General features: G+C 36.3%; 5 protein-coding genes and 1 long non-coding RNA gene across 9 annotated transcripts; 2 read left to right on the forward strand and 4 right to left on the reverse strand.

Annotated features, from left to right (window-relative positions):
- Positions 1 to 11: 11 nt before the first annotated feature.
- Positions 12 to 2829, reverse strand: LOC106376912 (GATA transcription factor 24-like). 2 transcript variants are annotated; one of them, XM_013817043.3, is made up of 8 exons: positions 2660 to 2829; positions 1699 to 1986; positions 1512 to 1598; positions 1298 to 1431; positions 1073 to 1204; positions 634 to 739; positions 461 to 532; positions 12 to 340 (listed from the first exon to the last, which is right to left on the reverse strand). In XM_013817043.3, the coding sequence occupies exons 2-8, from the start codon at positions 1981 to 1983 to the stop codon at positions 290 to 292; spliced, it is 867 nt and encodes a 288-aa protein (XP_013672497.1). In that variant the 5' UTR covers positions 1984 to 1986; positions 2660 to 2829; the 3' UTR covers positions 12 to 289. The 2 variants fall into 2 exon arrangements, with proteins under 2 accessions (XP_013672497.1, XP_013672496.1); XM_013817042.3 differs by having other exon boundaries at positions 1506 to 1598.
- A 6256-nt stretch (positions 2830 to 9085) lies between these two features.
- Positions 9086 to 11249, reverse strand: LOC125580237. The gene is made up of 5 exons (XR_007317996.1): positions 10745 to 11249; positions 10126 to 10654; positions 9904 to 10046; positions 9465 to 9808; positions 9086 to 9349 (listed from the first exon to the last, which is right to left on the reverse strand). It is a non-coding gene; the product is annotated as an uncharacterized LOC125580237 (long non-coding RNA).
- Positions 11250 to 11391: 142 nt separating this feature from the next.
- LOC106376911 lies at positions 11392 to 14042 on the forward strand. Its single transcript, XM_013817040.3, has 9 exons — positions 11392 to 11797; positions 12012 to 12164; positions 12249 to 12351; positions 12711 to 12790; positions 12877 to 12954; positions 13080 to 13171; positions 13277 to 13388; positions 13498 to 13623; positions 13713 to 14042. The coding sequence occupies exons 1-9, from the start codon at positions 11528 to 11530 to the stop codon at positions 13827 to 13829; spliced, it is 1131 nt and encodes a 376-aa protein (XP_013672494.1). The 5' UTR covers positions 11392 to 11527; the 3' UTR covers positions 13830 to 14042.
- Positions 14043 to 14067: 25 nt separating this feature from the next.
- On the reverse strand, positions 14068 to 16101 carry LOC106406298 (kelch repeat-containing protein At3g27220-like). Its single transcript, XM_013846924.3, has 7 exons — positions 15862 to 16101; positions 15595 to 15768; positions 15290 to 15519; positions 15036 to 15206; positions 14837 to 14942; positions 14539 to 14745; positions 14068 to 14442 (listed from the first exon to the last, which is right to left on the reverse strand). The coding sequence occupies exons 1-7, from the start codon at positions 16033 to 16035 to the stop codon at positions 14272 to 14274; spliced, it is 1233 nt and encodes a 410-aa protein (XP_013702378.3). The 5' UTR covers positions 16036 to 16101; the 3' UTR covers positions 14068 to 14271.
- A 36-nt stretch (positions 16102 to 16137) lies between these two features.
- LOC106376910 (phosphoribosylaminoimidazole-succinocarboxamide synthase, chloroplastic-like) lies at positions 16138 to 18948 on the forward strand. Of its 2 annotated transcripts, none has more exons than XM_022695143.2 (13): positions 16138 to 16377; positions 16474 to 16814; positions 16899 to 17000; positions 17090 to 17219; positions 17285 to 17377; positions 17457 to 17545; positions 17657 to 17737; positions 17867 to 17956; positions 18060 to 18149; positions 18225 to 18275; positions 18356 to 18402; positions 18574 to 18631; positions 18720 to 18948. In XM_022695143.2, the coding sequence occupies exons 2-13, from the start codon at positions 16485 to 16487 to the stop codon at positions 18795 to 18797; spliced, it is 1239 nt and encodes a 412-aa protein (XP_022550864.2). In that variant the 5' UTR covers positions 16138 to 16377; positions 16474 to 16484; the 3' UTR covers positions 18798 to 18948. The 2 variants fall into 2 exon arrangements, with proteins under 2 accessions (XP_022550864.2, XP_013672493.2); XM_013817039.3 differs by having other exon boundaries at positions 18732 to 18948.
- Positions 18949 to 19000: 52 nt separating this feature from the next.
- Positions 19001 to 21983, reverse strand: LOC106406297 (zinc finger CCCH domain-containing protein 55). 2 transcript variants are annotated; one of them, XM_013846923.3, is made up of 8 exons: positions 21050 to 21983; positions 20562 to 20729; positions 20307 to 20486; positions 20134 to 20228; positions 19810 to 20058; positions 19608 to 19716; positions 19404 to 19536; positions 19001 to 19263 (listed from the first exon to the last, which is right to left on the reverse strand). In XM_013846923.3, exons 1-7 carry the CDS (start codon positions 21805 to 21807, stop codon positions 19410 to 19412), a joined length of 1686 nt encoding a protein of 561 aa, XP_013702377.2. In that variant the 5' UTR covers positions 21808 to 21983; the 3' UTR covers positions 19001 to 19263; positions 19404 to 19409. The 2 variants fall into 2 exon arrangements, with proteins under 2 accessions (XP_013702377.2, XP_013702376.2); XM_013846922.3 differs by having other exon boundaries at positions 20134 to 20231; positions 21050 to 21940.
- Between the last annotated feature and the right edge of the window lie 931 nt (positions 21984 to 22914).

A 22914-nucleotide genomic window follows, 5' to 3' on the forward strand; every position in this document is an offset into this window, starting at 1 on the left:
ATTACACTTAATTAAATATAAAAATGTTTTATTGTGTGTCAATAAATGTTAAAAAGCTACAAGAAGTTCACTGTTTCTACCTGAGGAAAAAGATAAATAAAAAGACTTGTGAAACAAATCAAACATACAGAAGAGACTGAGCAAATATGTTTTATTTGTATCTCTTCTCATGAGTGATCTTTCTAAAAATTATACAACAACAGATTATGAGTGTCCCAAAGAACCCTCATCAACCAAACTCACATCGTTTTTTATTGCGTACAATGGGTTTGTTTACTCACTTACTCTCTCACTGTGAGTTGCTAATGTCCCCAGCTAGCTCAGCCTCAAGAATTGATTCCTGCAACAATGTGATCGAGAAAAAAAGGTTGGTATCTTAAAGAGCAATTCAATCTCCAAACTTATCCATTCCTTTCAAGCGCTATAGTACAGAAGAAAAAAACTGATGTTGCTCACTCACATCAATTTTATTTGCAGGCAGATTCTGGGCTGTTGGAGGAGGAGGGGCTTTGGATAAGTCCCTAAGTGCCCCCTGAAATTATCAAAGACAATGTTACTGTTTTGTTTATAAGTGATCACTGAGACAACCAAGTGTTAATAGAAAATGAATAACGAAAGTGTTATTTAGCTTACCTTGTTTGCCCACATTAGTCCACATGCATTACAAAGTGTCCTTGGCCCTTCAGGTCCACGTCGCATCATTGGAGTTGACTTCTCACTGGTTCCACAGTGCCGACATCTTTTTAACATGTTCACAACCGTTTGAAGATGGCAAAAAGATCAGACATGAGCTTTTGTCAACCAAGTACACACCAAGCTATAAATAACTTCACCATCTATAAAGACTTAAAAAGGTGACAACCGTTCTAATAAGTCCAGGTTTGAAATGGGTGATGCTTTGATAATAAGTATATGATTCAGAGTTGAAGTATCTCCCAAAAAGTTTATGCAAGTGAAAAAGAAACTCCCAAAAACAAAAACAGCAAACAAATCAAATTATTTCTATGTTTTAGTGTTGGTTGAAGCAAATCTAATAACAGTTGTAAGAGTTTACAGAAGTTATTCAACTTACAAAGCCTCTGGCTTCTGAGTCTCAGTTCCTTCCAAAGCCCAGCTCTGGCCTGAGCCCCAATCCGATCCATTGGATGCAGAATCCTCATTGCTTGACTTGGCAGATGTAAACTGACCTTTCTTACGTTGCATTCTGCATGCGCAAAACCAGAACCTTTTAGTTACAAACCAGTGTATCTCAAAAGATGGGGATATAAACAAACCCTATTTGTTGATTTAGACTCACCTCAATGCTACCTCCTTCCTGACAGTGTAGCGAATTGTCTTATCAAAATTCCTCCCTTTTCTTTTCTCCCTAAATCTCAGCAACGAGGCTTGCCTTTGGGGGGCACTAAACCTTTGAGGAGTACCAGATAGACCCTGTTTCATGCATTAAACTCGAGTAGTAGAACTTATATCCTCCCATATATGGTATTAAACAAGTCTTTTATTACCAGTACCCTATTGTTCTGATGAGGTGATCCTACGGTTGTCGGGACTGTATTTGGTACTTCCCTTCCTCCAAGTAACAAAAGCACAGCTTGAACCTGCAGTAAAAAAAAATATCAACGAGAGCTTTATTACACAGAAAAATACCATAACCAGACCAGCAAATAATCTTAAGTTACTAGAAGGGTTTGAAGTCACCTTCTCAGGCAAGACGCGGTCAAAAACATAAACTTGTCCCTGAAAGGACAAGGTCAACTGATCTCCATTTTCACTGCCACGGTCCACAACCTCACCGCGATGATCAGATGTGTTGCCAAGGTGAGAAGGAATGTCTGCTTCCAGTCCCTCGTTCATCACATCATCAGCGTGCTGTTCATCCATCATACCGTGATGATCATACTGCACGTGCATTGAGTGATTTGGATCTTGAACTCCGCCGCCATTGTGCATTCCACCGTTGTTTCCATGAAGGTCATCATCCATGGTCTTTTTTTATTCATCAAGTGTCACCCCAAAAAGACGTTCAAAGAAAAAAACAGAACATTATTTAAGACTCTTTTTCCAGAATTAAAAAGCTAGACTGCTAAGACAGGAAAGGTTGAAGAAAATCAAAATTGGGGGTGAGTAAATAAGAATCACATTAAGTGACATCATTAACGGTTACTGGTGGTTTGTCACAAACTGTCCCTACTGCAACCGATTTGGAGTTTTATGATATAAAGTAGTATGATTCTTATTTCCAGAAATGAAAATGTCATCTTGAAAAGTTATTACAGAATATATATATATATATATATGAACATTATATGACGATAATTAAAACTTGGAGATAATCAATCTGTCATAACAAGCGCAACAACACCTTAAACCCTAACAATTAATTTTATCCAATTCCAGTAATAAAAGCCACACATCAATCAGATCGGATTGGAAAAAAAGTCTCAACCTTTGAGCGAAGAAGATCAAAACTTTAGCAATTGCAAATCATAAAAATACAATTGCTGCCAACTAAAAAACCTTAGAAAATATATGCAATTCATTCCACCATACAAACAAGAAGCCCCAGTTTACATATCCTCTTTGAGAATTGAATTTTGACTTCGACAAGCAACAAAATTAAAAAAGAAGAAGAAGAGAAGCTCAGGTCAAAAAAGGGAACCTGTTGTTTCAGAGAAAGGCAAGCAAGAAGTGTGGAGGGAGGATGGTGAAGTGGTAGTAATTCACGATTAACGGATGATTTGATTATCCAAGGCGATGCCGGAAAAGGTACCTCTTTTTATTGATTTTTTATTTTGATTTCTTTTTTTTTTCCTTGTCTAATCACTAATCTATGCTATTATTTACAAAGTAAATTTTCGGAATCGAACTCTATTAAAAGTTAGACTGGTTAATGTCGTTGTTACTTTTAATAAATTTTTATATATAATAATTTAATTAAAAACGAATTTTATATTAATAATATTAAATTTCTAAAAAGATAATTCTCATATATTTTGTTGTTATCTTGAAATAATATTTTATATTTCTAAAAAATAAGATAATACTTATATATTGTGTTGTTATCTTTAAATGCTATTTTTATTATAAAAATTAAGATATAAAACAATATGTAATTAAATATTAATGAAGAAAAAACACTTGTATAAAAATATAGTCTAAAACATTTCTAATATATGAGTGTTTTGAAAAATTTAACACAATAATTAGTATATATATTTTGATGAAATTTTCTGTCATATATAAATTATTTTATGTTTGGTATAAACTTGTTAAGAATATAAATAATAATTTAACATATTGTTTTTGAGTTAACAAAATATAAAATAGTAAATATCTATAAGAAGATTATGTCCGCGTGTGCGGGCAAGACATCTAGTTTTATCGTAATTCACGATTAACGGATGATTTGATTATTGAGGATTTGGTAATTTTTTTTTTAAACATTTTTTAGAAAATATAAACACTCATTATCATTTATCAACTAATGAGCATTTTAGTCGAATGTCGTTATCTTATGTCGGCTTAAGCCTGTTGAGAGAAATCCCCTAATCAGCTCAGCCCAAATCAATATCAGCCCATTATTAGAAGTCCATTTGACCCAATCTTCAAGCTAGGTTACTCTGATTAGAAAGATTATTAATAAAATCATTCATACGATTAAGGATTTTTTTTTCTTTCTAAAAATGTAAATATCATTAGGGTTACAAGTAGTTGTTAACCAAATATAAAAACACCTCCAACGGGGAGTTTTTTTCTTTTGAGCAACACTTATTGGAGTTCTAAATATGAATATGTGTGTATATATATATTGTATATGTGTATGATTATATTGTATATGTGTATGTAGTTCTGGGATCAACTAAATAGTGTAGAACTTTTGGGTAGGGGTTCTACATTATTTAGTGGACTCCCAACTACATACGCATATACAATATATACATACACACATATTCGTATTTAGAATTTCATTGGGTAAAATCCCCATTGGAGGTGCTCTAAGACCTTTGGAACTGGTTCCATAGCAAAAAAGAAAAAAAAAACATGGAAACAAAGACAATCGATACTTTTTCGAATCAGCTTGGTAACAAATAGGAGAGAAATAACCGATACAGACTTGAAGCGCTAGAATGAAAGATAAAGTCGATATTAATATGTGGGGAGAAATCCGAAGACAAAGATTGTTTTCGGAAGCACAACAAACTAAGCGAGTAAGAAGCTGATTCAACCTGTTACATGTAGCAAAAGACCCATTCCTCTGAAGCATCATAGAAGCCTGCTCGAAGACCGCCCTCTAGTATGAGTTGGAACGCTTGTACGAAACCAAAATCCGGTCATGCATAAGATAACAGTAACCACCAAAGTTTAATAGCGCTCAACTTCCACACCTCACTCATCTTCAAAGCCGGCTTAACAACGAAAGGGGCAGCATCACCACTTAGAGACCTCACTATTTCCTCTTGAAGCTTTGTGAACCGTGAGCACAATAAAACGAAGAGATTCCTTAACCAAAACTTCTTAACCTGAAGGACAATACCCTTTCTCACAGCCTTACCCACGAATTCAGCGTAGTCGTCTCGCCTCTGCCGTAGTACTCTCGCTTCATTGGAGATCTATGTTCCTTACAGCCTCACATACGTTTTCAACGCAGCCTCAACCTAGTGCGAGTGTACGATTATTGTCGACACGATCGTCTCATGATCTTTTGATCTATCTAGCCTAAACCAGAGTTGCTTATCAAGTCTTCAAAATGAGACCACTGTCTCAGCATAAATCTGTCCATAAGTTTTAAAAACATTTCTAAAAAATCTCAAAGCCTAATTAACTAACTTTACTCTTTAAAGTGATATGTATTTTCAAAGCCACAAATTCAGGCTTTCAACTATTTCTAAAGCTACTTCTATTCTTAAATTTTTTTGTAGTTGTAACAGTCATACTTAAATCAAAAACCTTAATTGTAAAAGTCTTGAAAGTCATAAACAATCTGACCTCTAATTTTTAAAAATTCCCAAGAAATATAATCCCATGCTCCATGTGGCAATTGGAAATAAACGTTTTCACGTTGGTTTCTAAAGTTGAACCTTGTGTTGATCCCCCAAAATAATATAAACGCCATGGTGATCAACTCAACCGGCTCTTCTTTAACTGGTGTGTATTCCTATCTGCATCAAAGTTACGTATTTGAACGAATTAAATAGTCAAAATATATAATAAATTACTCCATTCGTCAGACAAAAATAGATTTTTTAGTATTTTCACCTATACTAAAAAAAACACATTAAACTACCAAAATAAAGGTATTGTTTTATGCAATTTTCAATTTTCAATAACTTTTAATCAAACGAATTAAAGACTCAAAATATATAATAAATTACTCCATTCGTTCGACAAAAATAGATTTTTTAGTATTTTCGCACATATTAAGAAAACATATTAAAGTATCATAATAAATGTATTGTTTTATGCAATTTTCAATTTTCAATAACTTTTAATCAAACGAATTAAAGAGTCAAAATATATAATAAATTACTCCATTCGTTCGAAAAAATAGATTTTTTAGTATTTTCACACATATTAAGAAAACACATTAAACTACCATAATAAATGTATTGTTTTCTGCAATTTTTAATTTCTAATAATTTTTAATCAATAGTAATTCAATAAAGTCAATTAATCTTTTTGAAATTTACAACTTTTTATAGAAAACACAAAAAAATACATCTTTGTGAAACAAATTTTTTTTCTAAAAAGTCTATCTTAATTGAACGGAGGGAATATTACTTTAAGATTATTTATATAACAACAAAACGAGATTTACCACAGAAAAAAATAATAAAATGAGATTTGTTGTTGTGGTTGTGTTAGAAAAGTATAATATTTGGTATTTTATGATTTTGTCTTAAGAAAATAAAACTAATAAGCCAAAAGGTGTGGAAGCATCGTAGCCTATTGGTTAAGGTTTAAAGGATTTTACACCCATGTCTGGGGTTTGAATCCTAGACTATGCAATTTATTGCAGATTATAGGAAATCCAGGTTTCAAGTCCCGGAGAAAGCGATTTATTAAACAATTATGCAGACTATGGAAGAAAGGCTTACAAGGGATCTTCAACATGGTGCAAGTAAATCTGGTCAGGCGTAGATCTTCATAGGACGGCTCAGGTGATGCAGTTAGGCGTATGTCTTCATAAGGCAGATAGTATTGTCGGTTGTCGAATCGTCTATGTAATCTTTCTCATATCATAATTGTCATAATAAATTAGCGTTGGAAAAAAAAATAAGCCCAAAGGTATGCACTGTTTTTGTTTTTTGTTTCATGTTGTTTTGATACAAAAATTGACCAATTTTTTTTTTTAAACTTTGTAATCTAATCATCAATCCTTATCTTATAAAAATACTAGTGGTATTCCCGGGCTACGCCCGGGTTTCTTATATAAATTTTAGTTTAATTTAATCTATTATATTACTATTTGAGTATATATAATGCATATCTATCCATTTTCACAAAATATAAATTATAAAATGAATTTAAAATTATTAGAGTGCAAACGCTAATAATATTGAAAATAAATATTAAATGACTTAATAACTATATGTTATTGATTTACTTTTCTAATAAGTTTTATTGATGCTTTAGACGTACTTTTCAATTAATTTTATTTCCCTATTGTGATACTTTTTAATATTTAGAAAATAAAATTTGGGCTTTGTTAGTTTACGGCGTTTCATTCTTTTTGACGACATTCTTTTGTAGGAATACAGCCTCTCACCCAAATGAAATAAGATGTAAATATATAGACTTTATTTTTACTTGTCGTCATTATTTTGTTTTGAAGAGAAAACAGTAATTTAATAGATACTAAAACTAAATGCTTGAAATTAATGTATGAGGTTTCAGTTTTTAATTTTCAGTAAAAGAATAATTATTTATTTGAATATATATATATATATATATATATATTTAAAGTGTATTTCAAAATCTAATCTTTCAATTATATATAATTTCTAATTATATTCTCACTATTTCATAGAAAAATAATATTCATGAAACAACTGAAGATGATGATTTGGTTAAAAAGTTGGTAGAATGTGAAACAAAATTAATTATTGTTTAGAGTTTAATATTTCAGGGATGAAGCTGAGTTTATAAAATTTTATTAATGTTGTATAAATTATATTTAGATATTTATAAATGATTTAAGAGTCTTAACTAAGCTTTTTTAATCACAAACTTAATATGTAAATTGTTATCTTTTAAGAATAAATTTGAAAGTGGTATCAAATTCGTGGTAAATTTTAAAGTCCCCTATTTTAGAAAATATTATGGCCAAGTTGAAAATATTGCAAGGGAAATTAAATAACTCAAATAAAACTAAAACGAAAACTAACAAAATACTACCCAAAATTCTTATATTTTATTTTCTTAAAAATATTCATGCCTAGTAACTTTTTATTTGTGGTGACCATAAACTCCGCTAGCATGTTTATTGGATAGTATATAAAAGTCTTGCGTTTGAAGTATTATCTTAAGATATAAAAATGATTGACCGTGTGTGTATCAAATGAAATAGACGAACTTAATATTTGTTAGTATAGTATTGATGTTCGTTTTGGACATTTACTCCGTATATGTAAGTTAAAGTTGTGTTCTTTTTTAACATTGTGTCAAGAATGTTAGTCTATGTACTTTTTGATGTCATTTATGGGGTTTCACATATTTTTCCATCGTCTAAAGAAACATAACTTTTTGGGGTTTGTTTTGGTTGAATCTGGTAGCCTAATTGTTGAACAATAGAAGTTGGATTTGTTTTATTTAATATGGTAATAGATATGGTGGACAAATATTCGTCAAATGATGAAAATAATTTTGGTTGCTTGTAATAGTAACATGTGTCGGACCGGCCAACTATATTGTAGCGGTGACATGTAATAGTTGCTCTTATGCCTCTGTAATTTATCAAGTAATATTCAAGTCTAGTGACTTTTATTTAATATTAGAAACAGGTTTATTACTTGTAGAACTCAGCAATGACTTTAGTTGCGGAGGAGTTGATCAAGTGAGATAAACCAAACATTTATCTATCGAAACCATTAAAGTTTAAGCTAGAAAAAGATAAGCACCAGAACAAAATAATCAACTGAAGATGTAGACGTAATATTACATGCGTGTAATATGTATATTGTAGTTGTTGCAGAAGTTAAGCTCAGTTTGTTATTTCCATTTGGTTGTCGTTAGATAAGATACAGAAGAAAAAAATCCTTAGTTAAATCAACATAAGTTGTTATTTCATCAAATACCGAACCTTTCCAAGAAATAGGCACGAGAAGCCAAAAATGAAAGAATAAATAGCCCTACAGTCATTGCATGAGTTGCAGGTGAACGATGAAAAACCACGCTGAAGCTTCCTAGAATATTTGGAGCAGGAAATGTAGACCACCCATTGGTTGTTTCAATGGCCTCTACTTTGCTGGTGAAGAGAAACTCAGTAGTCTGTAGTGCATTGAGGCTACAAACGTTAATAATATAATACTTGTGATAACATTTAGCAGAATGGACCAGGAACAGAATGCACATGCGGGGAACAATGAAGGACATAAGCGTTTAGCTCAGAGACCATCATAGTTTGAATTTTCTGAACACCCCCATACTTTGTCGAACTTGTGGAGCAGTTCATGTCAGGGTCATCCAAACTGCTGTGTGAATATACCTTTAGTTGCAAGTTTAAAGACATCTAACCTCGGGACATCACATTTGAGCAACTTACCAATCTAATCTGAGCTTAAACATAATGAGCTTCTAAGTTCCTGGTTGATTAACATTTTATCATGAGAAAATTTCTTTAGCTAGATCAGCACACAGACGTGCTACTATTCTAGCAGCAGGTGCTGAATACTTATTAGTATGTGTCGGCAGTGAAGTACTTGGCAAACAATAGGAAAATTATGAGCAGTGAAAGACAAAATAACACAAACAAATCATGTTTTGCATGCTGAACCCTGAAACATTACAGGTAAATTCAAACCTATAGAGAAGCTGGCTTGTGATATTAACAATGCTCTGAAGTTTAGACCTTAAAATTGAGAGAAAAAAAAAAGTTAATGACTTGTTTGTAAAAGTAAGGAAATAAACAAACTATTCGCAGTTAGATATGTCTCTAAGACAATTAAGTAGCAGCTCACCATCTGGAGCTCTTGCGAAATAATTGCACGAAAAAAGCATTGGAGATAAATAAATTGTATTGACATCAACAGATATCTCACGAAACTATAACAGTAACAAAATCATACTTTTGAATGCAACAACATTATCTCCTCGAAACCAACAGCTGTCGAGCTAGTTGCAGATGAATTTCCTAAGATCAAGATAAAAGATACGTGAGCGCGCTTAGTGTTACTTGAAGTTAGGTAATGTGGAACCGAAATAGCAATATATCTTAACGACATGTTCGAAAAGAAGCAAAATCTTACCTCCGCATTTCTCTTCAACTTCGGTGAGAGACCAGTGTCTTTTAAATAACAGAGATGCAATATATCCATGCCTCAGACAAATAATTGCAGACACTGGTATAAGATCAGAAACAAAAGTATTCAAACATGAAAAAGTAAGCAAAATATACATAACAATGAACCATATCACCAGGATTTTCCATAGTGCAACTGAAGCAACACCATTTCACAAACTCAAATGGCATCTTCTGCTGCACAGGTTCCCAATCAGAACTATAGCTGCCCTCATCTTCTTCATTCAGCAATGCCTCTGCACCGTAAATATCTTGAAACGTCAACTCTCCTCTTGAAACCATAGCTGTTTTCTGCATAAGACATTAACAGATAGACATTATCAGATACACGAATCAAAAAAATTCATGGCAGAAAATCAATAGTTTAAAGTTACGGATGATGATACCCCGTGTCTCCATTGCTAAGCTCATCGAGATGTGTTTCACCACCATTGCCATGTTTTCTTTTTGAACCCACAAAAGAACTCTCGAGAGTTTCTACACCATTGTTACCTCACCAGTGACCAGAACTACTAACCAGTAATCTTCTCTGGGACAAAGTAAAAAAAGGGTAGCTTTCAAAAATTAATGTGGAGAAACAAATCAAAACCGAAACTTGTTTTATTAACCTCCAATTGTTTTAAATGTCGTCGCAGTGGTATATTTCTCCTGTAACCATGGATTTTCCTCCAAACCTTTTCGAAAAGCATAAGATTGTTAAGCCGGTTCTCTGAGTCAGGCATCAGTTTGAGTTTCACTTTCACGCTTCACACCTTGCGAGCTTCCCGCCTCACACCAAGTATGAGTTTGCAGAGTTAATGCAGCCTACAAAAGAGAAATCTAAAAGATGGAGATTGCCACCAGAAGGTGTGTATTAATCACGTGCTTTACTGTCCGTGTAGGCGAGGCATATAAACAGCACAAAACATTACTAAATCAATGCACTTTCACAATTTTTCCCATAACTGGAGTTGTTTATAATTACAATCACCAAACTCAAAATTATAGGAATTGCGTCCAAGAAATGAATCTCGTCAAGCTCAAGATCTAACCTAGGTTTTAACGCCGTCACCGGAAAGAGTAGTGCTCGTTCAGAGGGGTTGCAAAGATAAGACCAATTGTGACTTTCTTCCCCGTAATCTTGGAAGGTCGACGGCACTGCACACCCGGTGAATGTTGATTTTAAATGGTACATACTCTTGCGAAAATATTAAAGTAATTAAAAGAGAGATTTTCAAGATTCACTACCTTCTCATTGAGGAACATGAAATCCACACTCATAAGCTCCCCAGATTTCTTAACGTCCTAGCCTCCCAAAAACGAAAGAGACTTGTGACAACTCTGTCCTCGAGATGACCAGCCTTCAAATCAAGTGGAGCTGAGTAATCACCATTCTAAGAACTTCAACTTGTAGGGTTGTCGCAAGAATATAATTCGTAAGACGTTTGAGATTCCTCCTGAGACCCTAGAGACTATATATATATATGTATCCAATTCGATTGATGGGAGGAGAAAACCTGTATTGATGAGGAGAAAGTGGGTGAATTAATTGAATGCCATCAACACTGATTCACTCTGTGGAAGGAACTGATGGAAGACAATACGACGGGAGTTACCGCTTGCTACGACAACGAAGAAACCCAACAAAAAAACAAATGTTGATTTTAAATTCAATAAGCCCAAAACATTTTCAAGCCCACGACGTTTAATCATTTACGGAAGAAATAGACAATGCAAGAGGAAAGCGCTGACGTGTCGCAAAAACCCCCTAGGTGACATGATGACGTAGATGTCTGAGAGAGCAGATAAGTTAATTTTATTATTATAGATATATATATATATATATATATATATATATATATATATATATATATATATATATAATAATGTTGTTTCAAACCCTACGCTGGAAAGTCCTTATTCCACCAGTCCTTATTCCACCAAAAAGCTCTAACTTTATTTCAACAGTGAAAGAAAGATGGGTAACTCTTCAAGCTAAAAATCTTTTATTCTCTTCTCTCAGTGGAATCTATGAGCATGGAAGCTCTCTCAACTTCATCACACATCTCTAATTTGCCCCAGGTCAAGCCTCTTTTGAAATCTTCGCTACCTTCTTCCCAGTCTTCGTGTTGGTTATGTAATCCGCGAATCCCTAATCTGAGAATCAGCGATGGATCAAGCCACGTGGGGCTTCGGATACAAGCTCTCTCACATAACGACGACGCACCAAGTGATGAAGGGGACGCCGCCGAAAGTAGTGGGCTTGGCCTTTTTCCAGGGGATATCTTCTCTCTATCACAGGTACTCTCTGTTTTAATTCTCATGGAAAGTTCAATTTTTTGTTGTTGTCGGTTATAGCTTAAAGATGCATACTTTGTCATTGATACGAATCTCAGATTGGTGTAGAGATGAATTTGAATTGAAGTAGATAATTTCCAGTGGCTTCTTCTTATTATGAATGAAGGAAAAGATTGAGACTTTACTTTCTCATACTAGTGTAATGATCTATGTGCAGACATCTCTTGCACTTCCTCAGGGCTGTGCTGGTAATAGTGGTGGAAATCGAGCTGGACTTTATAGAACTCCGATATCTGGTGGAGTTCAGAATGCTACATCAGCTCATGCCTTGCCTCCACCTGCTTTAGCTGTACGGAACTTGCTTGAGCAGGTATACAGATCACCTTCTTCTTGTTCCTTACTTGGATGGATGAGAAAGTTGATTGGTGTTGGTTTTTCCGTTAAATGATTCAAGGCTAGGTTTGCTCATCTATGCACAGTCATGTCTAAGATGCACCATCGCAGGGAAGGTTACCCTTTTGGCTCTTTGGTGGATTTTGCACCTGATCGTATGGGGCGTAAGTCTCTCAATCTTTCTTGTGTTTTTTCTCAACTGCTCATAACTCTGCAGCTGCTTCTTTCTTTGTATGCTGAGATTTCCTCGTTTAAATGAGTTACTTGTGGACAACTGATTCATAAGTATCGCATGGGCTACAATTGTATTGATTTTGGGTTTTGTGGGGACGAATAGGAGGGAACTAAAACTGGTTTTGTTCTTTCTCCTTAACTCTCAATATGGATGTGAATGTAGTTCTTTTTGAGGGACTGGATAGTATTGAAGGCAATGCTAGAATAGTACATTAAATGTCTTGAGTCTTGGGGTTGAGATTATAGATGCACGTTTTCCTGAATGGCTTATTACTTCTTGTTTCCCCAGATCCAATATTTTTATTTTCACCGTTGGCCATCCACACAAGAAATCTCTTGGCTGAACCTAGATGCAGTCTTGTTGTTCAGGTAACATTTGCTCTTGTGTTTAAACTACAAAAAGCAAAAGGTTCTCTCTTTTTCTTTTTGTTCTGTAACGGGGATTTGGCTGGCAGATACCTGGATGGAGTGGCTTGTCGAATGCAAGAGTAACATTATTTGGTGATGTGTACCCATTGTCCCAAGATGAACAGGTGGGGTAGCTAACTAATTGCTAATTTGTCTGTTGTTTTCAATTTATGGTTGAGTATTATACATGGATCTCAGCTGCTTAAACATCTGTATGTACTGATTAATATCTCTGGTTGTGACTTGGTAGGAGTGGGCACATAAGCAATATAGTGCAAAGCACCATCACGGACCTTCTGAGCAGTGGGGAAACTTTCACTATTTTAGAATGCACAACATAAGGTTTGTCTTCCAAACTTGTTGACTCTTAAAGTACCAATACATGTAAGATGATTGTTTGCATCTTTGTCTACTTATACACTCCATACTCAATGTGAATATTGGCAGTGATATATACTTTATTGGAGGTTTTGGCACTGTCGCTTGGGTCGATGTCAAAGAGTATGAGGCTTTACAGCCAGATAAGATCGCTGTTGATGGTGGTGAACAGAACCTCAAGGTGCTTCATTTCAAATCCCTCTCAGTTGCTTTATGGATATTCTCCAACCATTCTTGTCTTTTGGTAAATTGAAGTAGGGTCTTACTTTTCCCTCTTTAACTTGTGATAGGAACTAAATGCCATATTCTCAAAGCCACTTAGGGAGCTACTGTCTACTGAATCAGAGGTAGACGATGCTGCTCTTATCTCTATAGATAGCAAAGGGATAGATGTACGGGTTCGTCAAGGTGCTCAGGTAAAGTAATTAGTGTTGTCTTGTTGATCTTTAACTCCTTCATAATCATACAACGTTCCCTCAGACCTTTTGTGTTTTGAGTTTTGTAGTTCAACATACAAAGGCTAGCATTTGAGGAAGGTCATGGCGTTGAAACGCTAGAAGAAGCTAAAGCTGCACTATGGAAAGTGATGGAGAAGGTGAAGCTAAACTATTTGCAGAAATGACAAGTCCCATTTTCTCTAGAGGGGTCTTTAGAATTAAAATGTTGTTTGATTCCTCTCTCCCACTTTCTGAACTAGCTGAAATTTTGTAGTTTCTTCTGTTTTTACCCTCCTATATAGTCATAAAAGATCTCTCTGTTTGATATTTGCAAATTGACATTTACACAAACAGATCTTGTATTACATGCTTTTGAGAAGAGAGAATGTTTTTGTGAATGAGAAACAGAAGACAGCAGTAAGATGAAGAAACCACACAAAGTAATGTGTTGAAAACACTGAGATTTTCTACCAAGTTTGTGTCTATAGTTTACAATATACAAATTCTCTCATTAACATAGAAGATAGATATAGCAAATGTTTTATGGAATGGGATGAGTAAAGGCTCAAGGCTCAAAGAATATAAGTGACTTTGCATTACAAAAGGGAGATTGGTTGTTCGTCTATCTCATGGATTCAGTATCAGTTTAGTTCTCCACATCTCTGCAATTACCTTACGCGGCGCCGGATCATCAGGACCTTTGTCTCGTTGCCCCGAGGTGAAGTATAACTGCCCGTCCCAGTACCCAACCAGCGTCGTCTTCACACGGTATGGCAACTTTCCAATCACATACCATTTCTGCAGAGCAAACAAAGTACGATCAGCACATTTATTAATTAGCTAAAGATGTTCCTCTTAAGCATGCAAGAACGACATGGGTTTTTTTTTTTTTACCATTGTATTCAGGTTAAACTGGAAGATTTCACCAACGAGAACCATCTTCTTGGTTTCGGGATGCTTCTCTGTGGTGCCTCCAACGATTACAATGGAGTTGTTAACCACTTTCCACGCAAACTCGATATGTGAATCCGGTTTTGGCATCGGTGGCATAACTTTCCACTTCATATCCTCATCCAGCATGTAAACATCACTGAATACCACCTTGAGAACCACCAAGGTGAGGAAAAGGACACACACAACAATAAAAGAGAAGTCATGATGATGATATTCACTTCAACAGGTGATACCCTACCTCTAAACGACGTGAGCATTTGAAGATGGGAGATCCTGGTTTAGCCATGAAATCACCTTCTTGACCACCAATCACAAAAAGCCGATCATCCACTACTACGCATGCTCTACAGTTCACAAGAACAGTCAAAACTCATATGAAATGGAGGATGAAGTTATTAGCAGCAAGAGTTTCCAAAGGAGTTGTGAAAATAATAAACCTGTGAGGTCCTCCACGAGGGATTGGAATTTCACTTCTCCACTCTTTTTCCAATGCTTTCCCGTCTTTGACAGCGATACTCCAGTGTTCAAGTCCTGGTGTATGTCGATTCTCTTTGCTCCCACCCATCACGTGGAGTCTACCTCTCCATAGCTGAGTAGCTGGAGCATACCTAAAATGTATAAATAAACCTTTTCACTCTCAGTTTCTCTTAAACAGTTGAACATGATGATGATAACAGAGAACAGCAATTACCTAGGAACTGGTAAAGGAATGAAGTCACTCCAGGTATTCGTATCAGTGTCCAGCACAAATGTTTTAGCAGTAGGGCCTCTGCATTGAGGACCATATTGACCGGTGACAATGTAGATGTAACGCCCATCAGTTACCATCCCTAAATGAGAATGTGCCATCTCTTTAGGCATATCAAATCTCCCTCCCCATTTATTATCCACAAAATTGTATATATCAACATGAGAATGCACCTGAGCATTACAGAAAAAGCAACTCATCATTGGTCTGCTGCTAGTAGTAACCAAAGGATCTAAGGCTTTACTTACAAGATTAATGTTGCCGTAACCAGCAAAGACATAGAGAAGATTCCTAATCTGAATAGCAGCTCCGTCTAGACGAGGGACAGGTGCAGCTGCCATCTTCTCCCATTGTAATTGAGGAGCATCCAAATCTTGAAACGTTGCAGAAAGCTTCCTTTCCTTAGTTTTAGTGTCTTTCTCCTAAAAGCAGCACGCAACAAGAAAGTGTTATCTTCTCTTTTGTCTGAGATCTAATTTGTATAAGAGAGACAACAAGAAAGCAAACACACTCACATTGGATTCAGGAGGGAGTTTTTCGATCAAGGAGGAGGGAAGATAAGTCCCGGCAGGGGAGAAGCGATGAGATGAAGCCCAAAGGAAGTCTGCAATGAGTCCCACCGCTAAAAGCGCGAGGCATGACACTAACACAAGCCGACCATAACTCTGCTTCCCCGCTTGTCTCGCCATCTCTCTCTCTCTCTGTCTCTGTCTCTAAATTAGCATATCCCTTAAGTGCTTCACAGACTTCAACCAAAGGTTAAATCTTTTGGATTCAGGCGAACACACAACGATTGTTGAGAGATGTATATGTGACAGATCTTGATCTCAGAGAGAAAGCCGAGTTCTTTTTTTCGCTTTATATATTTATTTTCTCTATTTTAAAAAATTAAAATGAGGCGAATAGTATTACAAAACAGGGTTTAACAGAGTTGTCGGCTTCTCTGTGTTTATCAGAACAGATTCCGCCGCGCTCCTTCGTTCAGCTTCTGTTTATTTTTGGGTGAAGGGGTTCGCTTATTTTCGTAAAAGGTTCTGTCTTTCTTCCTTTCTCACATGTTCTTAGCTTTGTAATCGGTTTCAATCTTGTACGACTGTTTTAAGGTTTTGGTTTGTTATCTGTTGCAGTTGTTTCTGAGATGGCTCAGTGTGGGAGGTCAACTCTAACTCCTTCGAGAACACCCCAGAGCTTTTTTACTAGGACAGTGTCTGCAAAAAACCAAGCTTTTGCATCAGTCTCGTTCCTCAGAACACTGCCGGAGTTCAAGAGATACCCAAAACAGTGTTCAGTGGTTATGTCTTGCCAGGGAAATGCTCAACGCCAGCAGCAGTTGTCTCTTGACGATCTAGTCACGAGTAACCGTAAAGGAGAGGTTCTTGGCACTATCCAAGACTCGCTTTCCAACTGTCTCTCAGATACCAATTTGCTAGAGACTGTTCCTGGTCTCAAATCTAGAATCAAGGGCAAGGTTAGTGCTGTTTCCTTTTTTTTTTACCAAAGTAGATGCTAAACCAAACAAGTGATAGTTGAGGAAAAAAATTGATTTTTGCAGGTCAGAGATATCTATGACGCTGGTGATTATCTGGTACTTATCACTACTGATCGGTTGAGTGCGTTTGACAGAAACCTTGCTTCGATTCCCTTCAAAGGCCAGGTTTTGTTTTCCTCTGCCCTAAATTCAACTTGGATAGCTCATTGTGTTGCAGAAAAATAACAAGTTTGTGCTTCTGCTTAACTTTTCAGGTTCTTAATGAGACCAGTTTGTGGTGGTTCAATAACACACAGCACATAACTCCAAATGCAATCGTTTCATCTCCTGATAGAAATGTTGTTATTGCAAAGAAATGCTCGGTTTTCCCAATAGAGTTTGTGGGTTAGTATGTAGTCAGATGCTTCTATATTCAGCCTTTAGTTCTGAACTGTTATTTCTGTTTGTAGTTAGAGGATATGTGACTGGAAGTACTGACACATCTTTATGGACGGTATACAAGAAAGGTGTTAGGAACTATTGTGGAAATGCCCTCTCAGATGGTACAGTTTCTTTTGTTGCTCTTCATAAATTACGTACATGTCAGAAGATCAATGACAAACTGATTACTGAACTTTTCAGGATTGGTGAAAAACCAGAAGCTTCCAGCTAATATACTTACTCCAACAACAAAGGCTGAGGATCATGATGTGCCCATCTCTCCAACTGAGGTTCATTAAGCTTGCTATCTCAGTGTTCTGCTTAGCTGTAACACGAGAGGAAGTCTACCCAAAGTTGTTTAGTTCTGTGTTGCTTTCTTATCCGAAGATTGATTATTGTAGATAGTTGAAGGTGGATTCATGACTCAAGCTGAATTTGAGGAAGCAAGCATGAAGGCTTTGAGCTTGTTTGAGTTTGGTCAGGTTGGTTACAACTTATCAGTGTAAAGTCATTAGATAGTAATGCTTTTAATAATCTTATAATCGGTTATAAATTTTGCTTTGTTGGGAAGGTCTTTTAGATTCTAAATAAATATATTACGGTTTCTTCAGCGTGTGGCCAAGGAGCATGGAGTGATACTCGTGGACACTAAATATGAGTTTGGAAAAAGTAGTGATGGCTCCATCTTGTTGATTGATGAGGTGACTCTTACTCTTTCCTTGTTTCCATGTAATCTCTCTTTGAATGCCAAATTCGCTGATTATAAATCATCTCTATCTACCCCTGAACACACATTGTATATAGATTCATACGCCGGATTCAAGCAGATACTGGCTTGCTGGTTCTTATGAAGAACGCTTCCGGAAAGGTCTTGAGCCTGAAAATGTTGATAAGGTGAGTGTGTTTTTTTTTGCCTGTTTTACTCTTCCCACATGTTCACTCTTTTTTTTCTTCTAAATATTGAAACAGGAGTTCCTAAGGCTGTGGTTTAAAGAGAATTGCAATCCATATGAGGACGAGGTATGCTTACATCTTCATAATGTAAATTCCAGCATTATATGATAAACCCTGCTAAGTTTGTTGGTGTCTATATTTGTCAGGTCCTCCCCGCTGCTCCAGCAGAACTCGTAACTGAATTAGCTTGGCGGTAGTTTTTTTGATCTGTAAACTAAGATTATAAATTTACTTGACAACATAATTTTTGATGTGAGAATAATAATGAACATATATATATATATATAAAGCTGTAGAATGTAGACTCTCTGAGATTTTGATAGTAGTATTGGTTTTTTAAGAAGTGATGGAAGAACCATGGCAGGTACATTTTCTTGTATGAGACTATCACTGGATCAAGAATTGACATTCTTCCTACGCAGGTATGATCATGTTCATCCCTAAGTCTTCAATTCTCTCACTTGTTACATTTGAGGTTATATCGGCTTTAGAAGTAACATTGATCCGTAGCTCTACCAACAGGAACCAATACATGATAGAATCTCAAGAAACACAAGCCAAGCACTTTCATCTCTCCGTCAACTCTAGTCTTTAATAGAGCATGAAGCCAAGGAGAGCAGATAGTATAAACTCTTTCGTTTTCTTGTTGCATTTATATGTCAAGATTGTTGTTGTAACGAGCTTACGTTTGAACTGAGAAATTTCAACCAACCAAGAATAAAATAATTTTATCGGGTAAGATGATCCCTTAGGATTCATTTGTTTTCGTTGTTGGCGCATTAGTATTTAGCTGATCCGGTAAAAGGTGTTTAAACATTCATCAATGAAAAGACAAAAGCTTAAAACTTTTTTTAAGGTTTGAGTCGCACTATCGTTCTTCTTCCTATCGATGCACTCTATCTGAGGTTAGTACTATTGCAACAACCACCTTTTTTCTGAGACATGTAAAAAATCCTATCTTTCTTTCTGTTCCATTTGTTATAAAACCGGCTTTAGCTTCTTCTACATATACAAAATTCTTCTACTTCCTGCTTTTATCAGTCTCTCTACTTTTCTGCAACCAAATATATTAAAACCACATCAGTTTTAACATTTTTGAAAGGAAGAGCTTCAAGTTGACTTAAAGAGAATTGGCAAAGGCTAATGATTTGATATGCAATAATGCCATGGACTTAAAGAGAACTTTCACAATACCAATAGCTAGGCTGTTTGAATCGTTGAGGTAGCACAGTTCTCTTTCTCAGACTCGGGCTGTTTAGTCTCAGCGGTCTTTGATGGGGAAGCAAAGAAGCAATCAGGGAGAGCGTTCTCCAGACTTGTCTCGTTCCTATGTTAATAAAAGAGCACGGATAAGCTGAGAAGACTTAAAAGGCCCTACAAAATGAGAATCAATCATACCCGTTGTTGAGATGGTCATCGTAACCACCTTCTTGGCTGTTGTTATTATCAGTATCAGTCAGAAAAGCATGGTTTGCTTCAGACTGAAAACGCCCTGAATCACCATTACCTGCTAAGAGAGAACACAGGGGAGGGAAACCGGTGAATATAAGCTATAGAAAGACACGTTCCATGTGTGTGAGAGAGAGAGAGATATTATAACCTTGTATGACTTCTTCACCAGCGTTTTCAGATCGAAAGAGCATGCTTTGATTAGCACTGCGAGAGGGGAAATGAACAGGAGAGCCAATAGAGAGACTGCGCTGGTGATGGTGAAACAACTCGCTATCCATGTCGGGCAAATGCAGATTAAGCAATCTTCTCCTTTGGAATTCAAATGCTTGTTGCAGCTCAGCCTCCTCAGCTTTTCTCCTCATCATCATCTCCTGTGTGTTAGAGAACATCCTCGGCGCTGGTAACAAACAAAAACAAGAGACTCAGCTCTGATGAAACCATATCCACATGGAGAAATAAGAAGAGAACTAACCGAGGTGGCAATCAAAGAGATCCAATCCAGATGGACTTGAACCAGGAGAAAAGTTCCCTCTCTCCATCTGCTGCAGCAGTTGTTGCTGCAGCCTCCTACTATTGTTTGACAAAAAAGGTATTATAAGAAAAGAGAACACAAAAGAGAAGAATGTGAGAAAGGATTCAACATACTTTTCAAGGATTCTTCCTTTCTCCTTGTAGGGTTTGACGAGCACACGTGAGTCGCAGATGAAATGAGGGTTTCCTCTAGCCAATATGGTTCTCACAGTTTCAGAGTGGACAAAAGTGACAAACCCAAACATTCGTTTCTGCTGGTATGGAATCCTAACATCTTGCACTCCTCCAAAATTCCTACAATAACAACAAACATTACTAAATATCCACCAAACTTTTTGATAAATTCAAACGCATAAAAGCCAAAGATACCCAAAGTAGTTGGAGACATCTTCATCTGTGAAGGAGCTATCAGCTGGAAACGTCAAGTAAATCTGTTTAGAAGCAGAGTTGGACTTATCTCCCATCCCCATAAACTCATCCCTTTCATGTCTCCCTGGACTACCGAACCAGTAACCCTCATCCCCAAACTGTCCTGATCTGCAAAAAAACAAACAGCACCAAAAAAAAAAGTTAAGAATTAACACCACAACATCAAAGTGTTATGAAGACTTGTTGCACTTGTATGACCCAAATTACTTGAAGAATAAAACTGGTATGTAACAAATCATTAGCATGTAAATGTAAACACCCAAAAGTAGAAAACCGTATGAAGAAGACTTCATTTTTACCACAACGGCAATTATTAGCATCTCAAGCACCTTATAAATGCACAAAGATTCAAACTTTCAATGATCCAAAGTCTTTACTAACCAAATATACATTATATTAGGCACAAAAGAGGCTCATTTCATGATTACCTGTACCCGTTACGCGAATGCAAGAGAAAGTTAATGTCTTTACTACCATACGACATTGGAGAGCCGCCACTAGCCGCCAAGAACTGAGCAGCGGCCGTTCTCTGCCGCTGAGCCAGTTTCATCCTCGCTATCTCCTCTTGCTGTCTGCTAACATAATCCGGTGAGCCAAACCCACCAGGAAGAGAATCAAAATCATCCCCTAAACCACCACCGTGAGCGAACCGACTGTAACCGCCGCCGCCGCCAAACCCGGTCTCACAAACATCACTCGCTGAGAAACTCCTCTTGTGCAAATGGGCATCGCCATTGTCGAATAGATCCGCAGATTCGTCGTTGTTGTTGAGAAAGGACAAGTAGTCACCGAGTTGCTGCTCATCGAGTACGTCGCCGTTTCCACCATCTGAAGCGAAAAGAGACGAACTTTCTTGAAACTGGCTCGGACCCACGTTGGTGTTCACCGAAGGAGACAGAGGGCTCCTCGAGAACTCCATAAACCCATTCGTCCTGGGGGAATGACGGTGGATGTTAATGGGTCTGGAGATAGAAGAAGAAGAAGAAGATCCGTTTGAGAGACCCAAAGCGGATTTAGCCTTGAGACAGACGGAGTGTAAGAGAGTGTCGGGTCCAAGAGCGAGACGCATCAAGTCTCTATTACCCAAGTCCTGTAAGAGCAAGTAGCCAATGATCTTGGAGGCGAAATCTGGTTCTAAAATTCTGATCTTTGTGAAGAGTATTGAAGTGGGATCTCCAGGATCCATGGCGAGATTGAAAAGTTTCTTTCTTTTGAGGGAGGAAGGGAGAGAGATTTTGAAGAAGGAGAAGAGGCTCTTTTTATTGTGAGAGAGTAGTGGCTTTTTCTTTTGTTTTCTTATGCGTTAAATGCAAATGTTTTTCTTTTTTTTAGATTTTAGTATATGCTTTTGTCTTGTAATGAGCATTTATTAAACAAAATCGGAGAAGAGAAAACAACTTTTGTAATTATGTTTCTTTCTTTTCGGGTTCTGTTTTGATATCGGGGAATATAATGCGGGAAATTATTTTGTTTCCTTTGTTATTTAAGATCATATTCAATATTTTTTTAACAAACCAAAGGTTGCTCCCATTGGATGTGGTAGATCCTCATATTTTTGTTATGGTCAACTATAATTCTATGAATATTCTTTTCTGATTTGTTCACATACCTTGCCAAAATATATTGTTATTAGTTTTGTTAAATACAGTTAATTTTTTTAAGTTAATTAAATTTATCGTTACCATATTACTGGTTTGTAATGTTCAATCAAATTTATATACTTAGATAATTTAATTTATTAAAATTAATACAATTCAAAATATTTTCTATTTATTTTATGTATTCTTATTTTTTACGATATGCTCATAATTTTACAAATGCCTGAAGTTGGTAACTGGAGTTTTTTATTTTAAAAATAGCATTTCATTATTAAGGGTGGAGCACAAAGAAATCAATCCCTTGCAGTGCATAACATTGTATGCGTTAGTTTTGAATTTCACAAAGGTTTGTCTGCCATATATACTATGACGCCCATATAACTCTTAAGACAATTACAAATTAAATAGTACTATTCGATAGAAAACAACAAATTTATCCCTTACCATTATTTCTTTATACCGCAAAAATCTGGAACCGAGCTGCTTCGTTAACCGCGCTTATTTCTCCCCTGACTCACTAAACCCCGCGCGTGACAAATTATTTCTCAATTAAAATTTTCCACTACATCAAGTGCACCTACTTTTAAATACTCCGGTCAGATCTTTACCGTTAAAGGTGAAAAAAGTACCTAAGATTGCTTTACGGGGACACGTGAGGTTCTCAATGGTCATAGTCAATTTGACCAGAGTTCGTA

Source organism: Brassica napus, chromosome C1, assembly GCF_020379485.1.
Source record: "Brassica napus cultivar Da-Ae chromosome C1, Da-Ae, whole genome shotgun sequence".
In the NCBI taxonomy this organism is placed as follows: domain Eukaryota; kingdom Viridiplantae; phylum Streptophyta; class Magnoliopsida; order Brassicales; family Brassicaceae; genus Brassica; species Brassica napus.